The sequence below is a fragment of the Sebastes fasciatus genome, chromosome 17 (genome assembly GCF_043250625.1).
Source record: "Sebastes fasciatus isolate fSebFas1 chromosome 17, fSebFas1.pri, whole genome shotgun sequence".
In the NCBI taxonomy this organism is placed as follows: Eukaryota; Metazoa; Chordata; class Actinopteri; order Perciformes; family Sebastidae; genus Sebastes; species Sebastes fasciatus.
Window position 1 is genome coordinate 23,343,404 of NC_133811.1, and position 25,589 is coordinate 23,368,992.

The 25,589-nt window shown below is 41.5% G+C and overlaps 1 protein-coding gene across 1 annotated transcript in view; it reads right to left on the reverse strand.

The window, feature by feature from the left end:
* osbpl10a (oxysterol binding protein-like 10a) overlaps window positions 1-25,589 on the reverse strand; it is a 78,316-nt gene that overhangs the window by 23,261 nt on the left and 29,466 nt on the right. The window contains exons 5-7 of the mRNA XM_074613958.1: window positions 21,883-22,077; window positions 10,483-10,714; window positions 4,138-4,268 (exon numbers count right to left, since the gene is read on the reverse strand). Coding sequence (XP_074470059.1) covers window positions 4,138-4,268; window positions 10,483-10,714; window positions 21,883-22,077 — 558 coding nt within the window. The remainder of the gene's footprint in view (window positions 1-4,137; window positions 4,269-10,482; window positions 10,715-21,882; window positions 22,078-25,589) is intronic.

A 25,589-nucleotide genomic window follows, 5' to 3' on the forward strand; every position in this document is an offset into this window, starting at 1 on the left:
GAAGAATGGGACGGACGTGAGGTCACAGTGACCTTTGACCACCGAAATCTAATCAGCTCATCTTTCAATCCAAGTGGACGTTTGTGCCAAATGTGAAGAAATTCGCTCATGGTGTTCCTGAGATATCGCTTTCACAAGAATGGGACGGACATGAGGTCAAAGTAACCTATGACCACCAAAATCTTATCAGGTTATCTTTGAGTCCAAGTGGACGTTTCTGCCAAATCTTGAGAAATTTGATCAGGGCGTTGTGAGGTCACAGTGACCTGACCTTTGACTACCAAAATGTAATCAGTTGATCCTTGAGTCCAGGTGGACGTTTGTGCAAAATTTGAAGAAATCCCCTCCAAGCATTCCTGAGATATTGCGCTCACGAGAACGGCACGGACGGACAACCCAAAAACATAATGTCTCTGGTTATGGCGGTCGTTGGCGCCGAGGCATAAAAAAAAAGCAAGAAGACGCTAAAACACTAGTGCAGCTTTAATTTTTCAGGTAAATTAAAATTTGTTGTGGTAACAGCTTAATTCTTAGTCTTATTGTTGTGACTGCTGGTGTAACACCAGCAACATGTTTCAAGACGTAATGTGAATGTTTTGTGAGATAATGCAAAAGTAGGTCTTCCTCAGTTTCCTGCATGTCCTTTATGGGTCTCCATAGAAATATGATCAAATCATTTAAACACCAGATGGTCATTTTGATAGTTTCCTCAATAACTTTATCTGAATTTATGACGGGCGTGACTTGGCATTACTCATCACTGGAGCACAGTATCCCAATAGCACATTTTAGTGGGCAGAACCATACTGGCAGTGGCAAGAATGTCAATGCAGATGGTTGGCTCAGGCCCCCTGAATCATAACTGCCATAATACTGTCTGAACTGTCTTTAAAGGTGCCAAATCACCATTATGAGCTGCACTCCTTTCACTGTTCTTAATTGTGCACCACGAAGTATGTTGAACAGCTTGACAATTAGCCGTGAACGGGTTGACACTGCAAAGCCCTAATACCCATTTTACACTGATATGTCGATAGAAAATGATCATTAACATGACAGATTACATCTCGGTGCCTCTAGGTTAGACCGCTGCCAGCACAGTTAAATCCCCCGTGGCGGTTAGGCAGGGTGCTGCTTCACCGCTCACATGCCCCCTGTACCTTGTTTAGTGGTTAGATTTAAACGAGTGTCAGCCCCGTCATAAGATCTGAGTGTTAGACATGCGGTTCCTTTAATGTTTAACAACAGAGACTTATGACAAGTAATCACACAAGTTTAACATTTGACAAAAAGGCTATTACGAGCGGGCGTGCCGAGATGACACTTGCCCCATTAATCTTCATCTTGTTATTCACAGCGAGGAGGAGGATCCCATTATTCTGCCGTGTTTGAATAATAGGATGACAAAGGATCAATGTGATTCATGTGACAGAGGTGTTACAGAGAAGTGACCCTGTGTTTACTCGATGTTCAAATGAACAACAGACGCTTCGGTTCTGACATCAGTTGTTTTTTTAGTTCATCATTCGGTTGCTATAACAACTCTGGCAAAGATCCATACTATAACAGTTTAACTATACAATATTTAAAATGACTGTCAATTTACTTTCAGGCTAACTATGTTATGTTTTACTGAGGGCCGTCAATCGATTCAAATATTTAATTGTGATAAATTGCATGATTGTCCATAGTTAATTGCGATTAATCGCAAATTAATCACACAGTTTATTCTGTTCAAAATATACCTTAAAGGGAGATTTGTCAAGTATTTAATACTCAATACATAACATGCAGGTGGGCAAATATGCTTGCTTTATGCAAATGTATGTAATACATATAATCGCAATTTATCTCATCACAATACGCAGCATATCGCAAAATGTTTAAAATCGCAATAAGATCGTATTGTGACAATATCGTATCGTTGAGCATCTGGTGATTCCCACCCCTAACTTATTTATTTTATTCTTTACTCTTATGGTATAACCAGCTGCTTTTTAATGGTGTTTTAATCTTCCCAAGTCTGTATTTATGTCTGTTTATTTTAATATTTGTTGCCTTATTTCTTTTGTGAAGCACTTTGTGACTTTCTGCACTTACTTACTTACTGTGAAAATACAAAAAAAAGTGAGGGCATAAAACATATGTAGTATAAATTGTACATGTTCTTAGAAGCCATTGGAGAAAAAAAACAATCATCTTTACACCTATGATCGTCCATGTGTTACAGTTAACCTTTTAGGAACCACCTTCCTCTCAGCCCGCCTTACATTCCTCAACTATGACTCCATACATTTGCAATTTGCTGTTTTCACAATGCACTGAGAGAGACATGTTGGCCTTTTCCTCTAATGGGTTTACACCAAAATGACTGACTTAGTGCAGAAGGTGTGAGTCAAGAAACACACCCCTGCTGTTTGAGACTGAAATAAACCTAACATTTACTTTTGTTCCTAAGGTACCCAAGGAAAACACCAAAAATGAAACTAACACTAATTCTTTCCTTAAGGGTGGACACTGTTTTTTGAGGTTAATAATCAGCGGTTTAACAAAATTATTAAGATGTTTGCTTTCCATTTGGGACAGAAAGCAAAGCCCTCCACAGCCTCACACTTTCACCCGCCCTTCTTTCTTTCCACCCGACTGGCTTCTCACCTGGCCTCTATTTCCTGTCACTGATACACGGTGGTCCGGACAGTCGGACAGCCTCTCTCTGCAGCAGGCCGGCAGGGCAGGAAGTCATGAAGCCCCCCACTGGGATCGGCTCAGTTCCAGCTCTATATTGCGTGACCCACTTATTTGACAGCGGCTCTGTTAAAACTTTCAGAAGCGATGAGTGCTTCCCTTGCTGGGCAACAAGGGCAAGCATGAAAAGAAAGTGGGGCAGAAATCCATAAAACCACTGCCTTAACATCCTCACTGGCACAGAGTTGTTTCTAAGTCTACAAGAATGAATGACCGTTTATTTCATTCAGATTTTTCATACCGTTCCTCACTTGCAAGTAGCCTTTCGCTTCTAATTCACTTCTCTACGGCAAGAGAATCAACTTACAGAGAACTTGAAAAGATCGGTAATCAATCATAGTTCATTTTCAGTCAGCTTCTATGTTTTAAGATCTGTTTTTATTAAATGGTAAAGCATTTAAAGCAAGCACGGTTTTGAAAAAGTCTTTGACATCAAATACTTGAGAATTAGCTGCTGATCAGCAACCTATTTCATTTAAAGGCAATGTTGGTAAAGACTTTAGAAACATATTTTGTTAGTTGAAATCCTCATTACACCCGACAGCAATCAATAAATGAAATGCTAGACAAAAAAAGAAAAAGAAACCTAAATCTGTGGATGTCACAGGAATGTGGTGAAAAGTTCACTGTAATGAACTGCCTATCTGAAGCAAGCATATTTCAAGTCTTTGCAAATTCATTCCCTAAGGAGCTAAAGTAATTTGAACAATGACTACCTGGAAAATAAGGTTTTTAATTCTAAAAAATGTACTTAATGTGAGCATTATGTAAAACATGCATCGCTTTTGTTGGTTTGGGTAAAACCATCAGAGGCTTTTGTTAACAAGGCTAAGATTGAGGTGAAAAAAAAGAATTTACCAGCGGGATTAAATGCTCAAGGGCGTCGTCGTAGACTAATGTTTAAAACACGTACCATATAAATGCAATGTCCCCGGTTTGATTCCAGCCGGTGACCTTTGCTGCATGTCATACCCCTTTCTCTCTCCCCATGTTTCCTGTCTACAGTCATTATCCAATAAAGGCAAAACCTCGCAAACAAAATCTCCATGTCCTACACACTTAGGGCTCGCTGCATGCACCTGCAACCTTGGACAAAAGCAACCAGCTAAATAGCTAAATGTAAAATGATTTTCTCAACAACCATGCAACCAATCCCCGTCTTAACGATCAACCGTCGACTGCAACTCGCCAGAAACACTCTCCAAGTTAGAAATCGCAGTAGACAATATTTCAGTTTCAATATCTCCTAGATTAATTGTGCAGCCCCACAGTGGTCTGGCTCCCACATCTGAGACACTATAATCTCTAACAGACCAAGACAGCAGGGGAAGGAAGGAAGAGCAAGACGGAGGGCCGAGGTGATATGTGACAACATGACGTAATGTTTCTCACTTCAGCACCATGGGACAGACTCCTTTTCCTGAAGGCCGGGGAGGGCTCGGCTGATCGTAGAGGAGTCAGACCTCCGTTCTTCCACTGCTCCCCTGAGGGCGACTTTGGTACAGTCCACACAGGAACACCATCTGAAAAACGACAAGGTTAATTAACAACAAAGTTAATAACAGTGAGGGGGAGATACAGTACATGAGGTTTACTACCTATCTGATTTGTGCTGTTGATTTGTGCTTATTAATGCTTGATTTTGGGTTGGATGAAATTGCTAATAAGAATGACAGAGGGACTAGGGAGACGACTCATATCACACTCTATATCTGACATTCAATATTAAGGTTTTGATAAAGGATACTGAACTGAGGGTGTGCTATTGACAGAGTCTAGACATCAGGAAATTGTGTGCGTGTGTGCGCTTGCATGTGTCTGTTAAACTTTAATATGTGTTTATTGTTAGATCCTGGCTGGTTGTGTTGACTCAGCTAAGGTCAGACATACAGAAAATGATTCATTTTGACTCCGTGCCACAAACTATAAAATGTTCTGCAGACTATATAAATCTACATCCTGTACAGTTTGTCTCATGCTGTAACCGAGCCTTGAAACAATCGCATGCCCGTTACTGTATAGCCATTAAAAAATCAATACATAATATGAGAACCTCTACTGTCTCAACCTACAGGGGACGGACTGTCAAGAGGTGATGATTCAACATTTTTGAGGCCATAGTTTACACTGTTAGCAAAATATCTCTAAACGTTATTCAGTCTGTGTTGTGGCGGTTACATTTGACAAACTCTTGGAGCTACATGCCAACGTCAGCATGCTAACATGCTCGCAATGACAATGCTAACGTGCCATGTTAAGCAGTTGCATAGTTTACCATGTTAGAAGGTTAACATGTGCTGCACTAAACGCAAAGTCTAGCTGAGAGGGATGTCAATAGTTTTGCAGGTAATCTTTGGACAAATTGAAATTTTGCCTACATTTGCCATATTGTGATATACAGATATTATGAGGAAGAATATTTTACATACAGAATCAAAGTAGCCTCGGTATGAATTACAGTTCAATAAATTACAAAATGATGTAATATGATAAGGTGAAAAGTCTCATGACTCATGCCATACACAGGAAAACAGCATTACTTAAAGGTGCAATGTGTAAGATGTGGCCACATCCTCCAAACAAATAAGGGGCAGCATTTCACCTCTACTACCGGGTCCGTACAATCTAAATTACAGTCGTCAGTTATTAAGAAAAAAAGCCAACTATTAACTAACAGCAGGGCTAGCCTTAATACGAAAACTCAACCAAACTGATGAAACACAGACGGTCAACATAACCCATTTTATAATCTTCACATGTGGCGTCGGCCTATAGTTTAAGGTAGCCATCTGTGTGTTTACTGTGCCAGTAACCGGGGGCTGTACGGTCTGCGTATGTTTTGATAGTTTATTGGATTAAATCCAAAGTGGCAGAAATGAGAAAATGACTCATTTTCGTTACATCCTCCCCGTCACCGGGAGACTACTTCGCCGGGAGAAGAGCATGTGGCAGCTCCGGGAAACGGACCTTCAGTTAGCAGTTAGCTGTAGCAACTAAAATTCAGCCAGCGCAAACCCTAGCGCCAGGGCTCCGATTCCAGGGGACCGCCCCGACTCCCCATCGGATCAGCAAATTTTCTGCTGCAGCCGATACACAGGTTAGACCATACCGCTGTGTCTCCCGGCGCTAGGGTTTGCGCTGGCTGAATGCTAGTTGCTACAGCTGACCGCTAACTGGAGGTCCGTCTCACGGAGCCGCCGCCCACCCTCCTCTCAGGAAAGTGGTCTCCTGGTGGCGGGGAGGATGAAACAAATCATTGAGTTTATTCCCATAAACAAACTATCAAAATGTACACAGACCCTGAAACCTTCAACGCGATTGACAAGCCCTCGAGGTACAAGTGTTATTGCAAGACAGGACGGGCCGGGGCTAGCTGGTTAGCATGCTCATTTCAGTAGATATCTCTGCAACACAATACCTAGACGTCTTTGACATAACGTCAACACTATAAACTCTTCACATTCTGTTGATAATGTTATCTAAGTTTTTAAACTAAAATTCTGGCCAGATCTTACACATTGCTTAAGAGGAACCAATCGTTACAACGCTGACTGAAAGGCTCCTTACTGGATATCTGTTTGACGACACTACAGCCTCAAAAACAGACATCAAATTCAGTCGCCGCCTCTGACAGCCTTCTAACATAATCTGCATCTAATGCAGAGCTATTGCACTGATCGTATTTTGCGCCTCCTGTACGAACAGACTAATGTGATCAAAAAACCAAGCTGCAAGTTTCCTCATTTAAAAGCTTCTTACATACATCACGGTAGTAGATCACATTTCAAAGTACTCTTAATGGAGCGGTACCACAGGCCTTTCTCCTCTACAGCCCCAACGCTCAAATTGGGTTAAAAGTCTAATGCACCAAGAGGCCGGTTCTTTGATATCCATTAGTGAGAAGCAAGCTGTGCTGACACAGGTCGACATGCTGGAGAGCCTGAGGCGAGCTGAAATAGCCCTCAGGCCGGGTCTCTGCTTTGGTCTGACTGACAGGAACCTGAAAAGTGTTAGTGAACCTCTTCCAACGATACTGGACTCGTATACAACGGGGATATGAGCAGGGGTGGCTCTGCCCGAAGGCGAGTGAAGTAAATATAGTGAAATTGAATTTTTTGAAAAGGTTATTCTCAAAAGACTTTTTTAGATTAATAAGATCCTGAGAGTTCATTTCAAGATATGGATTTTAAGGGGAAACATTTCTGGAAATTGTTCATGTGTTTACAAGTAGCTGGTTAAAACACACATTTACGACTTATTTTGATTCTCTGAGATGTCACAATGAAGCACCAGAAGTAGAAACCCTCGGTGAGCGAGGGGGGATGTCTGGGCCATTGGATAGAGGCATGCAGGTGAATCAAAAGGCTGTCGCAGATCAAACAGTGGAGAAAAACAAACATTCATGCAGTAGATGTTTCCAATGGCTTTTACCTTCCATTTCTGGGCTGTGACATCGATTCAGATATTGTGATGCTTTCACATCCAACTCTTACCCTACGTGTTCATCTTATCCCTTTTATTTTATGATTAAAAAAAAAAACGGAAGGGTTGGAAGGGGGGCTAGTTTGCAAAGTAAACTTCCTTTATGGATTTTAATTTCCTTAAAGGAAAATGTTCTGCGTGTGGGGTGAAAGAGACAAAGGGTTGGGCTTCAAGCTCTTTATGGCAGTGACAGAGGGGGAGCTTGAGCGAGCAGCAAAGATCCTCCGTGATCAGCTGATTATATGCTGTCTGGTTTGTGACTGACAGGTTTTTGGTGGGAGTTTACAAAGATCCTTCAAGTTCCTTGACTGTCTTTGCAATTACTAGAGCTGACTCAGACCAGCAGCTCTGGTTTTGCAGGAAAAGGAGCCTGGAGGGACCAACGTGCCAGCCAAACTCAGTCCAACCTCATGCTCGGCTCTCTACCAAAGAGTTATCTTGCCCATGCAGTGGCAAAGCTTTCCTGTGTGGACGTAACAAAACCATTCAACCAACCGACCAGCCAGCCACTCCCTTTATCAGCTACATCAAATCTGGATGCCGCTCATGCCAGTGAGCCACACTACCCATCGCTCGGCAAAAACCGAGGAACCTAACCAAAAAACTCCTCACTGAGGTGAGGGGGGTACATGCCGGAAGCGGGGAGCAGCTGGACCCCCACAGGACTTATCAGCCAGGCAGCGGAAGGAAAGAGGTTTGTACTTGCGGCCCGGTGGTCCCACTCCACACCACCCCCTGTCTGACGTACAGGTACAGGGCAGCGAGACTGTTGGCGTAAAGAGAAGACCAACAAACTGTGAGGACCGGCAGATTGGCGGGGATCCGGCACCCACCCAAACCCAGACCCTTAAAAAGACCTTCCCAAAGTCATAGATGGAGGTGGACCACAACTTCTTGGCTTAAATACCTGTAGGGCTTAAAAGACAGCGGCTGTTGTCAGTTTGGATTCGCAGCAGTTACAATGGATTCCAACGGCGACCAAGAAGTCACAACAAAAACATGCATCAAAACGAGGGCTGGACTAGAATATTAGATTATTTGCTCGTTGTGTAGGTATTTGATTTTCAATATTGAGATTTGGATATTAGGTTTTGTTTTTTGTTTTTAAACCCCTCGGGATTACAAACATGCATAACATACCAAACCTTTTGGAAAATGTTTTTTATTCAATAATAAATAACAATACAACAACACCTACTGGAGAATAACACATCTAAACCAGAGACACATGTTGTAGCGCTATGCCGTCCAACTCAGACGAAGACTGAGAAATGTCTGACTGAGTTCTGAGTCCATGGAGACGAGCCAAGCCAGAGCCCTCGCCACTGCAAGTTGCAGACTCACTGAGGTTTTGCAATAACGACTCAAACGAGCAGTAGAGTAGTAAGTTGCGTTATGAAGCATAGAAAGCCAGAGTAATTGAGGAAAATTTAACAATTTAATGCTAACTAACTAGCTGCTAGCTATCTTACTAATTCCATTATGCTTTAATGCTACATTGGTTACAGAAAATGAGCCGGGGGCCAGCGGCAGCGCCGGGTCCAACGGTGCCTCCACCTCACTGCGCACCACTCCAGAGAAGGACAAGCTACCTAGCTAACTAGCCAGCGATCCGTCTCTGGAGCTGCACCCGCTCTCTTCCCAGCAAGCTGCAACCACCCAATGAAATGTTGTCACCATAACAACTAACAATAATCACCATTTTCTTTTGTGCTAGATAAATGACCACGGAAACAGTTAAATGTCCGTTCTATTCCTATTCTATTTCTACGGTTGGTACATTGTCTGTTTGGGGTGAATCCACAGGGACTGCAACAAAAGGTCCAGTGGTCAAATTTGCCTCACTTTCTGTCTGAACGTTCACTTTGCAAAGGCAACTAAATTTTGGACGCTTGTATCATTGATTTGATTCTTTCTGCGTCAAAAACGTCCACAGAAACTTTGCAAACAACTCCAACAGTATAATCCACTTCTTCGGTATACTTAAACGATCTTCGTTTTGCCAATAAAGAAGTAGTACATTTAGTGCTTCATTAGCCATTTAGTACCATTAAGTATGTGCAGTAAGTCCATTTTAAACATCAACCTTTCCATGACAGGTCCAGCGAAGCTACTAAATGGACTTTGAGGTGAGATTGTTTTATCAACAGCAAATAAGTGGATTATTCTGCTGGTGTTTGAGACATTTTTAAAGGCAAAATGACACTTTTTTTTTGCCTTGATTTATGGGTTGCCATTGGGATCCATTGTAACTGCCATGAATCCAAACTGACTACATCTGCCATCTTCCAAGAAAGGAGCAAGCTACACATTATCAGAGCCACCTTTCAGGTCTACAGGCATGATCTTTCAGTGGAGTATTACTTTAAATCGGCTCTACTCCTCTTTCCTGGTGACAGCATTTATTGTATTGTTCTATAAACTTGGAAACTGTAAATGGATTATAAATATTCCTCTGGATTAAAACAGGATTAGTCCAACATTTTTTATGGATTTTTACATTATCTTAACAGAGTCTATTCTTGTGCTGTATTTGGGATCTACCTTCCACCTTTAGGCATTGTTCCCTAATCCTAATCCTTGGTGTTATGCCAATAGAACCACCCTCAGGCAGAAAATGTTTAAAATCGAAACAACTTTATTGGATCCATAGTGATCTGGCACAGAGAGGGTTAAACATGGCAGAGGTCTGACATTTTAGGCACCAGTGTGGATTCCTTTGGCAAAGACTTAATCCTTTGAGGAGATTTAAAAGTGCATAGTATTAGTCATTGTATTTAGGTTTACTCATTCACACAAACATGCATGTAGGGAGACAGTCTGAAATGCTTCAAGGATACTGGAAATAATATCGACAATATAAAATCATGTTCATACACACTTCACATTCATGCTTGTTCTTGGCACTACCATTTTAAGGGACTATTGGCATTTCAATGCAATTGACGACATTGAAGAGACACGACAAAGAACTGAAAGTAAACACAGAACAACACTGACGACAAACAACAGAAATGGAACAAAACAAAACAATTTAACACACAAAATGCAACATTCAACAACAGTTACTACAAACATTGAAGTTCACGGCACCCATCAGGCAGGGACAAGAGCCACAGTCCAGCTGCCCCAGCTGGCCCTTGCCACTGGTGCTGTGCTCTGGAGGAGGGGACTGGAAAGGCAAGAGGGATGGGGGAGACAGAGGGGTCGGAGGCTCCTGTAGCAGCACTGGGACAGGGCCAGGGGCGGACTCACCGGAGGGGGCTCCGTGGGCGGCGTAGTTGCACTGGGACTGAGGTGGCGCCTGGCTGTGGCTCTGGCTCTGTTGGAGGATGTTCAGGCACTCTCCCAGGCAGCTGAGCGTGGCGGCCGACGTGGCTTTGAGCAGCAGTAGGTCCTGGTCCAGACAGGAGAGAGGGCCTCTGGTGGGCAGAGCGTCGATGGACTGGACCAGGTTCTTCTGTTGGCCCTCTGCTTGGCACATCACCTGGTGGGACAACAGTGATGAACAGCATAAAAATACAACATTCAATCAGCAGTCACGTTACGCAAATCACCAGCGAGCCACTGATGTGAAGAGATAGAGCGGATTATTTCACATAATATGTTATCAGTTACTCACAGGTAGCAGCGTGGATGCAGCTGTATATTAGCTGAGGCAATGAGTCCTGTATCTGCATCTCGCAGCCAGCTTCACCAGATAAGATTTTAAGCCACAATGCAACATTTAAAACAATCCTGGTCACCGGATGGCTAGAAAAACAATATCACTATCAAGTGAGTAACTTACAATATATCATTTAATATAAAAGAAACTCGAGAGACCATCCCTTTAACTCTCACTGTACATTGGCAGGATTTACTCTTTCCTTATGTTTCTATTGCTGCCTATTTTTAATGATTCACTTGAAGGAACAAGAACTTCAGTTTGTAATTAAGCTGGAGGAATTTTAGGTTTTTCTTTTAATCCCATGAAAAAAAAAACAACGCAACAATGGTATAGCTTATTCGTCTGTGCCACAGACCTTCATTGTTCTCCACACATCAATGAACCACACAGTTGCACTGGGTGACGTTTTTCTTCATTTCGATGAACACTAGCACTGTAGTTTATTTTGAGTCAATCCCACTTCATAAATATACAATAGTGCACCAAATATGTATTAATCCGCAGCTGAAAATAGTCCCAAACAAATGCACCATTTACTCCTCTGTGAGTAAAGTCAGTGCCCGGCTGTTTGCCTGTTTAGACACTAAAGATCTGAGGCCTGTTTTTAAATTGGAACCAATGTGCTTGGGGCTGAGAGCCAAAGACGGGGTAAAGAATTCAGAAAGTATTGAGAGAGAGAGACTAACATATTTCATTTTGGTCTTTTCATGGGATTTATTGACAATAAGAAAAACATAGAATAACTCCAGCTTCATCCCTATATGCTCACTTTTACTGCTGTAAATGAATCGCCGACCTAATTAGTAGTAAGTCTGGTGTTTCATGGTTATAAGACACGTCATCAAATCTTTAAAATAAGATTAATTTGTTTTAGGGCTGTCAATCCATTAAAATATTTAAATTGCTATTAATCGCATGATTGTCCATAATTAATTGTGATTAATCACAAATGAATCACACATTTTTTATCTGTTCAAAATGTACCTTAAAAGGAGATTTGTCAAGTATTTAATACTTTTATCAACATGGGAGTGGGTAAATATGCTGCTTTATGCAAATGTATGTATATATTTATTATTGGAACTCAATTAACAACACAAAACAATGACAGATATTGTCCAGAAACCCTCACAGGTACTGCATTTAGCATAAAAATATGCTCAAATCATAACATGTCAAACTGCAGCCCAACAGGCAACAACAGCTGTCAGTGTGTCAGTGTGCTGACTTGACTATGACTTGCCCCAAACTGCATGTGATTATCATAAAGTGGGCATGTCTGTAAAGGGGAGACTTGTGGGTACCCAGAGAACCCATTTTCATTCACATATCTTGAGGTCAGAGGTCAAGGGACCCCTTTGAAAATGGCCATGACAGTTTTTTCTCGCCAAAATTTAGCGTAAGTTTGGAGCGTTATTTAACCTCCTGCATGACATGCTAGTATGGGTTAGTAGGAGTTGGTACCAATGGATTCCTTAAGTTTTCTAGCTTAAAAAATGAGCCCACTGTATTAGTGGCGTTAAAGCAAATTTGTGCTAATTGCGTTATTACGTGTTAACTTAGACAGCCCTAAAATTTACATTTTGGGAAATTGTGTACAATACAATTTAGAGGTTGTATAGATAGATGACGTCCATCATGCATAAACGCACGATAGAAACAAATGTGAGTGTGACAGCATATCTTCCACCATCTCACACATCCATACTGTTTGACTCGTGTGTAGGAAGTGACACAGCATTAATTCTAGTGGTGTCACCTCAGTCTTGACTGCAGGCAGAACCATCTGCTCCGAGACAGCAGTGCCAAAAAAAGAAACCGCTAAAACTCTTCAAACAAGAAAAGTTCTCCCCTATGCTCCCACAGACACACACAGAACATCTCTTACTGAGAACTATATCTGTATGACTCACCTATCAGAGTCTAAATGTATCGCAAAAGGAAGAAGACAAAGTCGGCTCTCGCTAGCGGGTAATACGCTTCTCTCGGGGCTAATGAATCTGGGTTGTTTATCAGCCTGGAAATGTTGTATTCATTAATATTTTATGGCTTCACAAACACACGTCCTCCACACACACACACTTCAATAGCACATCTGTCTCCCTGCATCAGTACACAGAGCTATTTCGGAGTCACTGAGAGCTGTTGCGGTGAGGTTGTACGTGGCATAGACATTCTTTTTAAAGCACAGAGCTTGTCCAATTATTCAGCTATTTACTCAGGTCGGATGTTGAATTCCTCGGGCAGATGGAGCTCAAATTTTTGTCTCCGATGCGTGTTATAAATAGATTCTTAGTGTTCAGGATGCTGTTACCATATCATTCCCACGGTGTCCTTCAAATAATAAGGTCTTTCATTTCACACATTTCTTTTAACAACTAAAACCCTCAAGACAGATGTTTGTGTGTCCCATTCATGATTTTTACTGCACTTTATAAGATCATAAAGGGCTGGAAATAATCATATATTGTGTCAAGATAGGGATCATTCATGTGTGAGAAAATATGTATTTTTGATAGAGAAGAAACTGCAAAAAATGTACGTGCAATCTAATCCACACAAACAAGACTGAAGGAGTTTGAGAAAGATGCAATTCATTGTAGCCATTTTTGGTGAAATTAGGGCTTTAACGGCACTAATTTCTTTAATGCATTATCGCAACTTGCGATTTTTAGGTTGTAGCGGGCTCAGTTTTAAAGCCTATGAAGATACTGGAATCATATTAAACTAGAAAACCTCAGGAATCCATTGGTACCAACCATGTCATACTTGCTTGTCACGAAGTAGGCTAAATAACGCTCCAAACTTGTGCTAAATTTTGGCGAGGAAAAACTGTCATACCATTTTCAAGGGGATCCCTTGAATGATAATCACATGCAGTTTTGTGGCAAGTCATAGTCTAGTCAGCACACTGTCACACTGACAGCTGTTGTTGCCTGTTGGGCTACAGTTTGCCATGTTATGATTTGAGCATATTGTTTTATGCTAAATGTAGTACCTGTGAGGGTTTCTGGACAATATCTGTCATTGTTTTGTGTTGTTAATTGATTTCCAATAATAAATATATACATATATTTGCATAAAGCAAATTTGCCCACTCCCATGTTGATAAGAGTATTAAGTACTTGACAAATCTCCCTTTAGGGTACATTTTGAACAGATACAAAATGTGTGATTTTGTTTGCGATTATATATTTTAATCGATTGACAGCCCTGGTGAAAATATGACTTCAAAATAATGATAATATTCATGGACAGCAGAGTTGTGGATTATTCTGCAGAAGTTTCTACAGATGTTTTGATACCTTTTTCCATCATAAAAAATGGTCACAAATAAAATTCATAGTATAGCCAGTGAACAATACTGAATTTTTGAGACAAATAAGGATATTTGAGTGTTAAAAAAACCCCAACTTGATTTAAAATCCCTCAAGGTGCTCCTGAGTTATCGAGTTCACAAGAATGGTACGGACATACAGATGTAGATGTACTATATATGTAGTTGAACGTACGTACAAGCAGAAAACTCAAAAACCTGATACTGATATGATTTGTGACCAAGAGACATACTGCCCGGTAAAAAGAGTAATGTTTCAGTCTTCTAAAGTAGAGATTTAGAAGAAGTATAACTGCATCAGTAATACCAGAAATCAGAGCTGCCTCAGGGTCTATTTTCACTAAAGGGGACCGTATGGGTGGAAACGCAGGTTGGTGAGCAAATGTGTTGCTATGCAACCTTAAGTAACCTAAAAAAAAAAAAAAAAAACATACCACGCTTAGCACCATAAACTCAGTGAGCTGTGTCATTTCTCAGTAAAATGCAGCTGACCGTCTTATTAACGGTAACACATTTTCTCGCAAACATAGAGATGATTATTACGCCTGTGCCGAGACAGACATCTATCTCTTTATCTTACATGTGGTAAGATAAAGAGATAGAGCAATAAAAGGAGCCAAGCATATATGGGGTCAGGAAGAGTGAGAGCAACTATAAAATAAGGTATCATCTGAGCACACACAGCCTTTTTAAAAGGTCCTTATTGTAAAACTGTCAGCAGGTGAACATATTAAATACAGCCTGGCCTCGTGGGCGACAGGGGTCACCAAACAGAGACACCTTCAAGTATCATTCAAATAGACGCACATGCTTAGACACACATTAAATATGAATGTGTCATATAAAAAACAAAATCTCTTCTTCCTTATATATTGTAACACAAACTAGCTCATAAATGTAACTAACAATTTATATACACAGACAAAAACTAAGCTTGAGTTTCTAAATAATGTCGCTCTCTGAATAGTTATATAGTTCATATTTCTTGTTATTGTTTATACGCAGGCTACACAATGAATTTAAAAAGTAACATATAATTGCAGCAGACATCTGCTGCAAAGCTAAGTCAGTGGGTTTACAGTAATGGCAGCTCCCCCACCACACACACTCACACACACACACACACACCTCTCTGGAGCCAACAGGACCAGTGATGCTTCCAGAAATAGCCTAACCCCAGTGATCCAGCTCTGCTGCTGCTGCTGCTGCAGTGTAAGTGCCCGGTGGTGCTGCTGCACTGAGAGTCGAGGCGTTTGATGAGTTCACATCAGCCGTGACAAGCTGGCTGAGGAGAGACGGTAATGTGGTCTGACTCCCACCGTCACACAGCCAGTGGAGAGACAGATGCATGCATGGATGGGCAGATGGATGAGAGGTGACAGCGTGACAATGGCCTGAACATTCAACCCAAGACCTCAACAATATCTATTGGTAATTCGATTTTACATTTCAGAGATATCAGAATCAGAATTGTTGCTTCTAGCTGATGAGGAAGATTTTTTTTTTTTTTTAAGTAACATGCTGCATATTTATTTTTGTAAAAATGTTACAACCTGAAATTTATCAGGATAAAATTTGAAAAACATAAGAGGGCGACTGAAAATGTTTTAGAAATCATGCCTCGGGGGTTACGCCTACCTACGCAAAAAATCTACGAATCATACGATAAAATGCACTTTTATTTATCATAGTATTATTTTATATAAATAAATGAAAATATTCGTGTATTTTGTGTTGCAGGTTTCTTTCATTTAGATTTCAAACAACATATTCTGCATATATATTATTGTCGATTGTTTGTTTTCTGAAAATTCAAATTGTCTGACGTGGTGCTTAATAATATGAAAATATGTGAAAACCGAATCTCTATAAACAGATATCAGCAGAATCTGTAGGCAACGGGAACGATTTTGGTATCGGAAGCCTTCTGGTTTCCGTTTGTAGATTGAGCAGTATTGAGCAATCACATGTGAGCAGGCTTTGGTTGCATGCAGGTAAACAGTCTGTGTGGAGAGCAAAAGAGGCGTAACGCATCGAAATGCAATCTCGTCACTTTCCGACTAACGTCTGATGAGGATTTAACTTTTCATTAGCTAAAAGATGAACTGTTGACTGAGTGTAAACTGGCTACTTGTGAAACAATCCAGACATAAACGTCGTTTCTCAACTCCAAACTCCATTCTCTCGTCTCAAGTTGCTAACTGGACTGTAAACAAAGTCTTTGCCCGTATATCCACTGGCTACACAGGCACCCCAAAAATATTGTCCCTTGCCTCCCAGAGGCTTATTGTCATCCGACCGATAGCCGATGAGATTCGGAGATTGCTGAAAACCAAACTAACATGAACCAAAGTCTGTCGTCTAACTATAAACCAAGGAATCTCTGTCTGTCTGTGTGTCCTTCGCATATCTCAAGAATCGTTCATCCGATCTACTTCACACTTGGCGGGTGTATTGCCGGGGACCCAAGGGAGTGCTTTATCCGACTTTGGTGCAATTTGGACACTATAAATAAACTTTGAATAAACAAGCACACAGCGCTCTGTGCCAGCAGCCGGGGGCGGGGGGCGGGGGGCGGGGGGCGGGGCTTCAGGGCTCTGTAGACAGTCCAGCATGTCGTCCACACCGAGCGGGCTCATTTGAATGCAGTTCACTTTTGCTGCTGGATCCTGGATATAGCCTGCTAAAGCTACACATGGATGCTGGATAAAATCACAACCAAACTCATTTCCCTGGGGTCAACGAGCACGAGCAGATGGCCTACAGGAACAGTGTCGCTCTGCCATTGCAATTCACTCTATAGCTCGACCATCGCTGCTCTCTCTCTCTCCCTCGCTCACTCACTCGTTGAGCCGAGGAAGAGCGGCCAACTTTGAACGCCGTGTGTTTACAAACAGCAACCAACAACGATGACATTATACCTTTAAACCTTCAACCTCATGGGTGTTACTAAAACTGGCCTTCCTGGATTGCATGTCATTGTCTTGACAATACACAAAGCAACACACCCCCACCAATGCAGCAGCTTGTGTTTATTTCAAGGCACTGCACCTAATGAAGTCAAGCCTTGTTGGAGACTACTTCATATTTTTTAGCAGAAAGCCCGTGTTACAGTAAAAACTGAGAGCGTGGAGTTTGAAAAACGTGGACACTTGTCAGACAAGCAGAGCCTTTGAGCCAAGTGAGTGGTGCCTTGGTTGGACCTTAACTTTGTGCTGCTGCTGCTGCTGGTGGTGCTGCTCACACTGTATGTTTGAGCCTCCTGCCTGTTGTGAGGATGGTTCAGCGAGTGCTGGCGGGTCGGGGATCAACAGGGCAGAGCTGAGGAGGCAGATCATGCGGAGATTCACTGAAGTGCAAAGACCACCTCCCCTCCATGAATGTTTGCAAAAGAAGTCAAAGTTTGCATCTGTAGCTGGGTGTAGCTGGGTGTAGCTGGGTGGCGGGACGTCTAACAGAGTGGCATTTATGAATATTCTCACCGACAGTGACCAGAAAATAAATGGGATGTACACCACAACGTCCCCGATGCTGCTGTTTGACCATAAATCCACTGATAATCAGCACGGAGCAGCTTTCTGGCATCTACTGTGTACAGTGGTGCATAAATCATAGAGCAAGCACACTCCTCTACTGTTTACTCCAGCATCCCCCGGCCCTGTGCCAAACCCATCATGACAAGTTTACGGGCCTGTTGTGAATAAAGGAGGGAGAAAATGACATGAGGAGGGAAGGAGGCTGAGAAGGAACAGTGGACAAGGAGAGCGTAGCTAAATGACGGCAGATATGAATCAGGTCACAAGAAGCAGCAACCCTATTCTTCTGTACAAAAAGGGAAAATGATTCACACATCACAGAGGGCCTTGTTTTTCTCCGTCTGTAGAGAAAACACAAGCACCAAAGGAGTGTTTGTTTTCCTTAATGATCACACCATCTGCTCGGTATTTACTCAAACTGTCCCGGGTTCACTCGAGGAGCCAGACTCTGCTCCTGAGAGGTGAGAAATGACTCTCCACTCCACAGCGATCGCTAGTTGCTCTCTTTCTGTCACCGAGTGAATCACTTAGGCGAGATATTCTTAGCGAGACGAGGCAGACGCGCAGCGTGGCGCATCTGAATGGGGAATTTAACAACTTGAAGCCAGCCAGGTCTTCAATGAGCAAGAAAGGCATGAAAGAAAGATCTTTGCATGAAATATTGATGCTACTCCAACGGTGTCGTCAGAATGACAAGCAGAGGAAGCAGATGAGCCGTCGAGGTAAATGCCAAGTTTTTAATACACAGTTTATCTAATGGTGTGGCAGTCTACTCCCCACTGTTCCAGTTATAAGAGAGGAGATACAAGGCACTCACATCCTACTGTGAGGTTTCAATTACATGACAGGTTATTAGGCAAGCAGTGTGTTTTGTTCCTGTGGTGTAGAACTATGATTGGGCCCCCCAAAAAAAACAAAAATAAAAGGCCCAACCCTACATGAACCTGCATAGTTTCTGTCCAAGCCCGACCCGAGCCTGAGCCACGGCAGTAGTTTTGGGCCCCGAGCCTGATTAAAAGCTTGAATGTCCACTGTCAAAAAATGTAAATAGTAGTGCTTTTTTATCTGTTTAAAATGCTATGCTTGCTGTATGCAAATGTATGTATATATACATTATTGGAAATCAATTAACAACAAAAAGAAAATGACAAGTATTGTCCAGAAACCCTCACAGGTACTGCATTTAGCATAAAAAATATGCTCAAATCATAACATGGCAAATTTAAACCCAACAGGCAACAACAGCTGTCAGTGTGTCAGTGTGCTGACTTGACTATGACTTGCCCCCTTTGAAAATGGCCATGCCAGTTTTTCCAAAATTAAACATTATTTAGCCTCCTTCCTGACAAGCTAGTATGACATGGTTGGTACCACAGGATTCCTTAGGTTTTTCTAGTTTCATATGATACCAGTATCTTCATTCTACCTTTAAAACCGAGCCCGCTATAACCTAAAAATCGCAAGTTGCGATAACGCGATATGGCGTAAAAACAAATTGTTAAAACACGTTATTAACACGTTAACTTTGACAGCCCTAGTCACAACTTATGCAATCAAATTTCCTTTTCAAACGTTTAGTTCAACTGGACTAACAGCATTGATAGTATGCATGATAAAGGGAATACAATTTATGTTTTTAGAGTTGAGCAACTTACACCTACACCAGCTTAAGGACAACACAACTCAGCAAGCATCAGGTGGGGATTAAACAACATTTTCCATGACGGCCGACATGACCTCTCGCCTGTCAGCTTCTATTTCTCTCCTCTGTGCCAACAGTTTACATGGACAGTTGTGTTTTACATTTAGAAAGCCTCTTGTCTCTCCTTGTCCATGTTTCTTCCTCCTTCCTAACTGCTAAGTCATCTTATCTCCATAATTCAGCGGCCAGATGCACGGCTGCTTGGCAACAATCCGAGAAGCTCATTTCATCTCTAAACAAAAGGGTGAAAGCAAAAAAAGCTGCAGCTAATGACTCCATAGTTTGCCAGCCGGGCATACAATCATGTCTTCATCATGTCTTTATCATTTTCGCTTCACAAACCCAACTTCAGGCCTAATCTATGGCAATTAATCACTATACACCAAACTGCAGACAGGCTATTAAGAAGAGACAGGACAAAAAACAATCTTCTCCTGAAAGATAAGCACGGAGCAGTGAATGACTGTGCTGAGTGTATGGAGATGTGGCAGATGAGGACGAAGTGGTAACCAGAACTGACAGGTCTGGTGACTGAGGCGGAGAGAATTAATGAGGATTTGAACTTCAAACTAAATCAAAAACTGATTGGAAATTTCAAGTGGAGGGACTTTTAATTAACTCAGGATGTGCTTGCAGGTCTGTAAAAGGTAAGCTCTTGTGGAAATAGTGGTAAAATCAAAATGTATACATTCAGGGATTAGCAGGGCAACGCGGACAGGAATATTAAATGTTCCATATGGACGAGCTCGCTGGCACAATTCATCTCCTTTGCTCACACGGACACTTTTACATCTCATGTGTTGATTACTGTACGCACTGACCCTAATTCAACAACATGCGCTCCGTCAGCTCTTCCCTCTGTCACCGGCCATGTTAATCAGTATTGATATATACCATAAAAATGCCAACAAAGCTGAACTTACAGTAAAAGACTGAGCATACTGCAGTCAGTGTCAAGCCTGCCAGGAAGCCAGAAATATCTGCTGAACTCACTGCACCAGTGTCCCACCTGAGACCAGCGGAGAGGCTCTGAAGGCCACGCAAAACACTGAATGATCAGAAAGGACAAACTTTTCTTGATGGACTTTATCCAAGTCTTCGTTTGACTCTTTTAAAAGATATAAATCCAGTTTATTACAACTTGTTTTGTCCATCATACTTATTGGTCATAATAACTTAATTGCTAAGATCTGGGAACATCAAACAGGCATACGATAATACAGGGTTTAAACAAACCCCCGGGTCAGACAAACTTATTTGGAAAAGTTGAACAGTAAAAGTATCCAAACTCAACGGACCGTTATGACCTGCAAAGCAAGTTTCACGTGATGACGGACAAAGACATCCGAAGGTGTCAGTGAGCTAGTTTTCAGTAGCCGTGCTAGCTTGTTTACTTGTGATATAAGAAGTTAGTCAGCGCAGTACGTAACGGAATAGGAAAAATTTGTTTACAACAATAGGAAAAATGTGGTAAAGCTTGGTAATCAACCTGCTGAGTATATTTTATTCTTATAAACTGTATAAAAATTATATACTTAATCTATAATAATACATCATCATTTCTTGGTTGATTAAATTTTTTGTATTAATAACCTGAATCTGCAAAGTAACTAAAAGTATTAAATTTAATAAAAATGAGTTGTTTAAGAGAGGGAAAAGACAGTATCGGATTGGTATCAGTATCAGCAGATACTCAAAGTTGCGGTTTCTGTATCAGTTATGAAAAACTGGTATCGAGCCGTCCCTAACAGAACCAAACTAAATACTGCCGACCTCCTTAAAATATATACCCTTCACGAATATTCATGACAACACAACAATTTTAAAAATGTTTCATAACAGAAGCATAAACGGCTAAATGCTGGTGTAGTAGAATACCAAAAAACATATCAAATATCGATTCATACTTAAACATGATCATTGTAATCTAATAAAATGCACAGAACAACATGTTCAAACACACAGCCAGTGTGGGCTGCATCATATAAGATCAAATTGAGCTCGCACAGCCGGCAGTAAACATGCTAGGTGATTAGATTTGGTAGTAGTTTAGCAACATTTATGGTGGTTTAGATGATTTGGCTGAACTGTTTCCTTGTTTACAACCTGTCTAATTGCTTGATCGCATGTTTTGGCCTTTGTTGTCGCAACGCCAACGTGTTCCCAGATCTCAGCAATGAATTTGGTTATTATGACTCTTATGACCAAAACTATGAAAACAAGACCCACGTTGTAATAAAACAGAGTTATACTTTCATGTTGTCTTGGCCCATCTCCTCTTGCTTACTCCCTTTCTGTGTAACCACTTTTAAAAAGGCAAAAACATAAAAAGCAAACGCCCACACCTCTGCTTTGAATTCTCCAGTCCAAAGGTTTTAAAAACAAATATTGTTATGCCTTTGACACCCACCTCTTTGACCTCCAGCAGCCGTCCCGGGTACAGACTCTTGGCCCGCCGAGCTGCAGCCGGAGATTTGTGGTGGGTGATGGTGACGATGTTGCTGGGCGAGGCCGCATGGCTCAGGTGCCTCTGAGAACCCGGGGATGAAGATGGGGTTAGGTGGGGGAGGAGGGAGAAGCTACGGGTCCGGCCAGCGGAGGAGCCCTGGGGGGGAGGGGAAGCAGGGGGATGCACAGAAAGGGAGAAAGAGAGAGAGAGTAGTGAGGGAAGTTAAATGTGGAAGGAGCATGATAATGTAAAGGAAGAGCATGCTCTTAAAAAATATAAAAATTAAAGTTTCAATAAGGAGTGCCAAGGTTTCTTTAGTATAAGCAAAATAAGATACACAAACGTGCCACTTAAATGTCAGATTGAACTGTTAGCTAGAAAGTAGTTTAACTTCTAATCTTAACCTTCAAGCTTCCTGTAACAAAGTCATTTAAATAAACCAAGTGAGTCACAGAGCAACACATAGTAGATATAGTAATGTAGAAAGAGCTCCATGACTATGCCTAACCCTCAGCTTTGAGAAAGAAAATCGTATTTTCAAGCGGTTGTATGCCTCCGCCAACAAGTCAAGTTGCAGTTTACATCCATGTCGGTCATCACTTCATCCTGTTAGACATGTGTGTGAAGTTGTCATAATTGGCATATGAATCCTTGAGTTATGGCCAAAAAAGTGTTTTTTAAGGTCACAGTGACCTTTGACCGCCAAATTGGCTTGTGGCCAAGTGGACGTTTGTGCCAGATGTAATAAAATTCCCTCCAAGCCTTCCGGAGATATCGCATTCACGAGAATGGGTTGGACGTGAGTTCACAGTGACCTTTGAACAGCAAAATCTCATTTCATTCTTCTAACAGGTCATTACATACAGTGAGGTAAAACTTGACCTCACTACAATGAAATGGCTACTATGGGGACTTACATCATCACACATGAATACAGTTGGGCTCATTGGATCCACAAGAGTCTCAGCTTTACAGTGAGACCCAATTTATGTAATTCCAAGACTGTTTAGGGACCCCAGTATGTAGAAATATTATAATACACCATTATTAGAATAGGCAAAATAACACAATTGTACTTGATTCAAAAAACTGCATGTGATTATCATAAAGTGGGCATGTCTTTAAAGGGGAGACTCGTTGGTAACCATAAAACCCATTTTCATTTGCATATCTTGAGGTCAGAGGTCAAGGGACCCCTTTGAAAATGGCCATGCCAGTTTTTCCTCACCCAAAATGTTGCGTAACTTTAGAGCCTATTGAGCCTCCTTAGGAAGCATGATCTCGTTGTTACCGATGGATTCCTTAGGTTTTCTAGTTTCATATGATATCTGGACCTTCACTCTAGCTCTAAAACTGAACCTGCTACAGTCTCTGAAAGACAGTAAAGTCGGTCGGGTGGGTCGCAGTGGGTTGATATTAAGACTGATATTAATTTACTTGCCTGTATTTGTGTGCGTCATTGCTGTTATTTACCAATTGTTGTTGATAATATTAAAAGGTTAAATATAGAACTTCTTGTTTTAAGAGTGCAGGGAGAGGTAAAGGCATGTTTTTCTCTGAAATAGAGCAACTTTGGTAATCTCTGAAAGTGTCCATAACATAACATTTAAATGACTGAAGATAACAGATATAAAATCCCAATAATCTGCCCTCTAGTTAACCTATTACTCAAAAAACTATCTTCCTGACAAATGTAACTATACAGTAGGCGTCACCACCAGGTTTATAATTTCAAAAGTGAAGTTCAACTGAGTTTTGTTTAAAAAAAAAAAAAGCTAGTCATCACTTTTGTTGTTTTGTTCTCTGTGCCGAAGCCAATGTCACATCACATTCTTCATTCTGATGCCTCCGTCGCTTCCCCTCTGTGACTCTTGTCTTTTCAGTTGCCTGACTTCCGTGTTCACACAGGCAGCCATGTCAGAGCGGTATCTCTCTCTCCTGTCTTTACTCCATTAGTTTACAGCACTGAGAGGGACGAGGCACCGGAGATTTATCCCTCGCAAGAGCACAGAGGTCAGGTCACGGCAGCCGTGAAAAGAAAATGGATCAAATAAACAGCTTCCACCCCAGGACACTGCTCACTGAGAAGGAAACCACCGGCCTTCGATTTTTTTTTGGAGTGATGCTGCTTGCTCTGCGGTAACCCAGGAAATCAAATCTATGACTAACATGGCGTAACATAATGTCACATACATGACTAGGCATTAATGCTTTGTTCTTCTGCTCCTTTGAGTAGTTTTAAGAGTAGAAATCTGCATGTAAAAACACCACATTTGGACAAAAATGAGCCCTTTCCTCGTGATCAGATGCATCCAAACACTAAATAGAGGGAGTTATGGTAGGCGGGACCTTGGGTAATCATTTTAACAGAATAATCAGCTTACAGGAGAGAACACTGTTGTATTGTGCAACGCTAAGTCACGAGGCGTGAGTAAGCAGAAAGGGAAACAGGAGTGCGAAGAGATAAGACAAGCTGAGGTTTTGTCCTCAAAAACTGGCACAAAGCCCCGAGCATTTCAATAAACTGGAACGGAGAAAAAATATCAGACCAATAAGAAAAAGAAAGGAGGAGAAGTGATGGAAGGAAGAGATGCAGGAAAAGTATCGAGCAAAGGTGTGAGGAAGGTGCTAAATATAAGGCTTGTAATGCCTAAATTGGACCTTGGATGAACAAACTAAAGATCTATTAGAAGTAGGGTCAATATACACATCACAAAGGGAAGAGATTGATTGTAATATTTTTGGCTTGTAATCCTTTAAAATAGATCAATGTCTACTTGCGACCGCTGGCCTCGTTTGTCTTTCGCATATTGTTTTATTTAAAGGATTTTTAGAGGCCTGAAGATGAGCAAGTATCTGAAAAAGGATGACGCCAGCAGGCTGGAATGAAGAACAATAATACTTGGTTTAAGGAAATACTTGAAACAAACTGATTTATATTGGGGAAAAGTAAAGAGAAGAAAACACTCACTGTTCTGGCAGATTGTTTCTCAAGAACATAAGACTTTAAGGACTTTAAGGACTTAAGTTGCAGGCAAAAAATGACTTGGTAAGAAGATTTCTGCAGTAATCTTGTGACCTTCAGATTTATGTTGGAGTCACCACACAGCAGAGAAAAAATTAAACACGTCAGAAAGTATATGAAAAGTATTGCAACGGTTCGATAAGGGATGCAACACAGACGCTGTGACGTCTACCTGTACCTTACAAAACATTTTTTTAAATATAATTTTAGACTTTGATAAATCCAGGGCCATGATTGGGACTAGTTTTCTAATCGTATACATATAAAAGGCAGGATGTGTACGCTGCCTGACAGACTAAGCTCAGGGGTACAAAAAGCCCTGCGCTTGCTGCTTCACAGGTGCTCCGCTGTCACTCGAGCGTGGGCGGATTTGGCCCTGTGAGAGGCAGCGTGGGTAGCTGGTGCAACGGTCAGCTGCTGACCTGTCATTTTCTGCACTACGGGGAAACACGCTAATTACACACAATTAGCTGTTCAGTAATAATCTCGGTTAGGAGGCTACGAAAATAGTCTTTAAATGCATATACATGAGATGTACAAACAGATGCCTCAGAAATATTCCTTCTGTAGCAGAAACTGAGTTTAAAGCCACAGATACACACCAGCAGGCAGGAGCTGGACAGCACACACATTAACTTTCTTT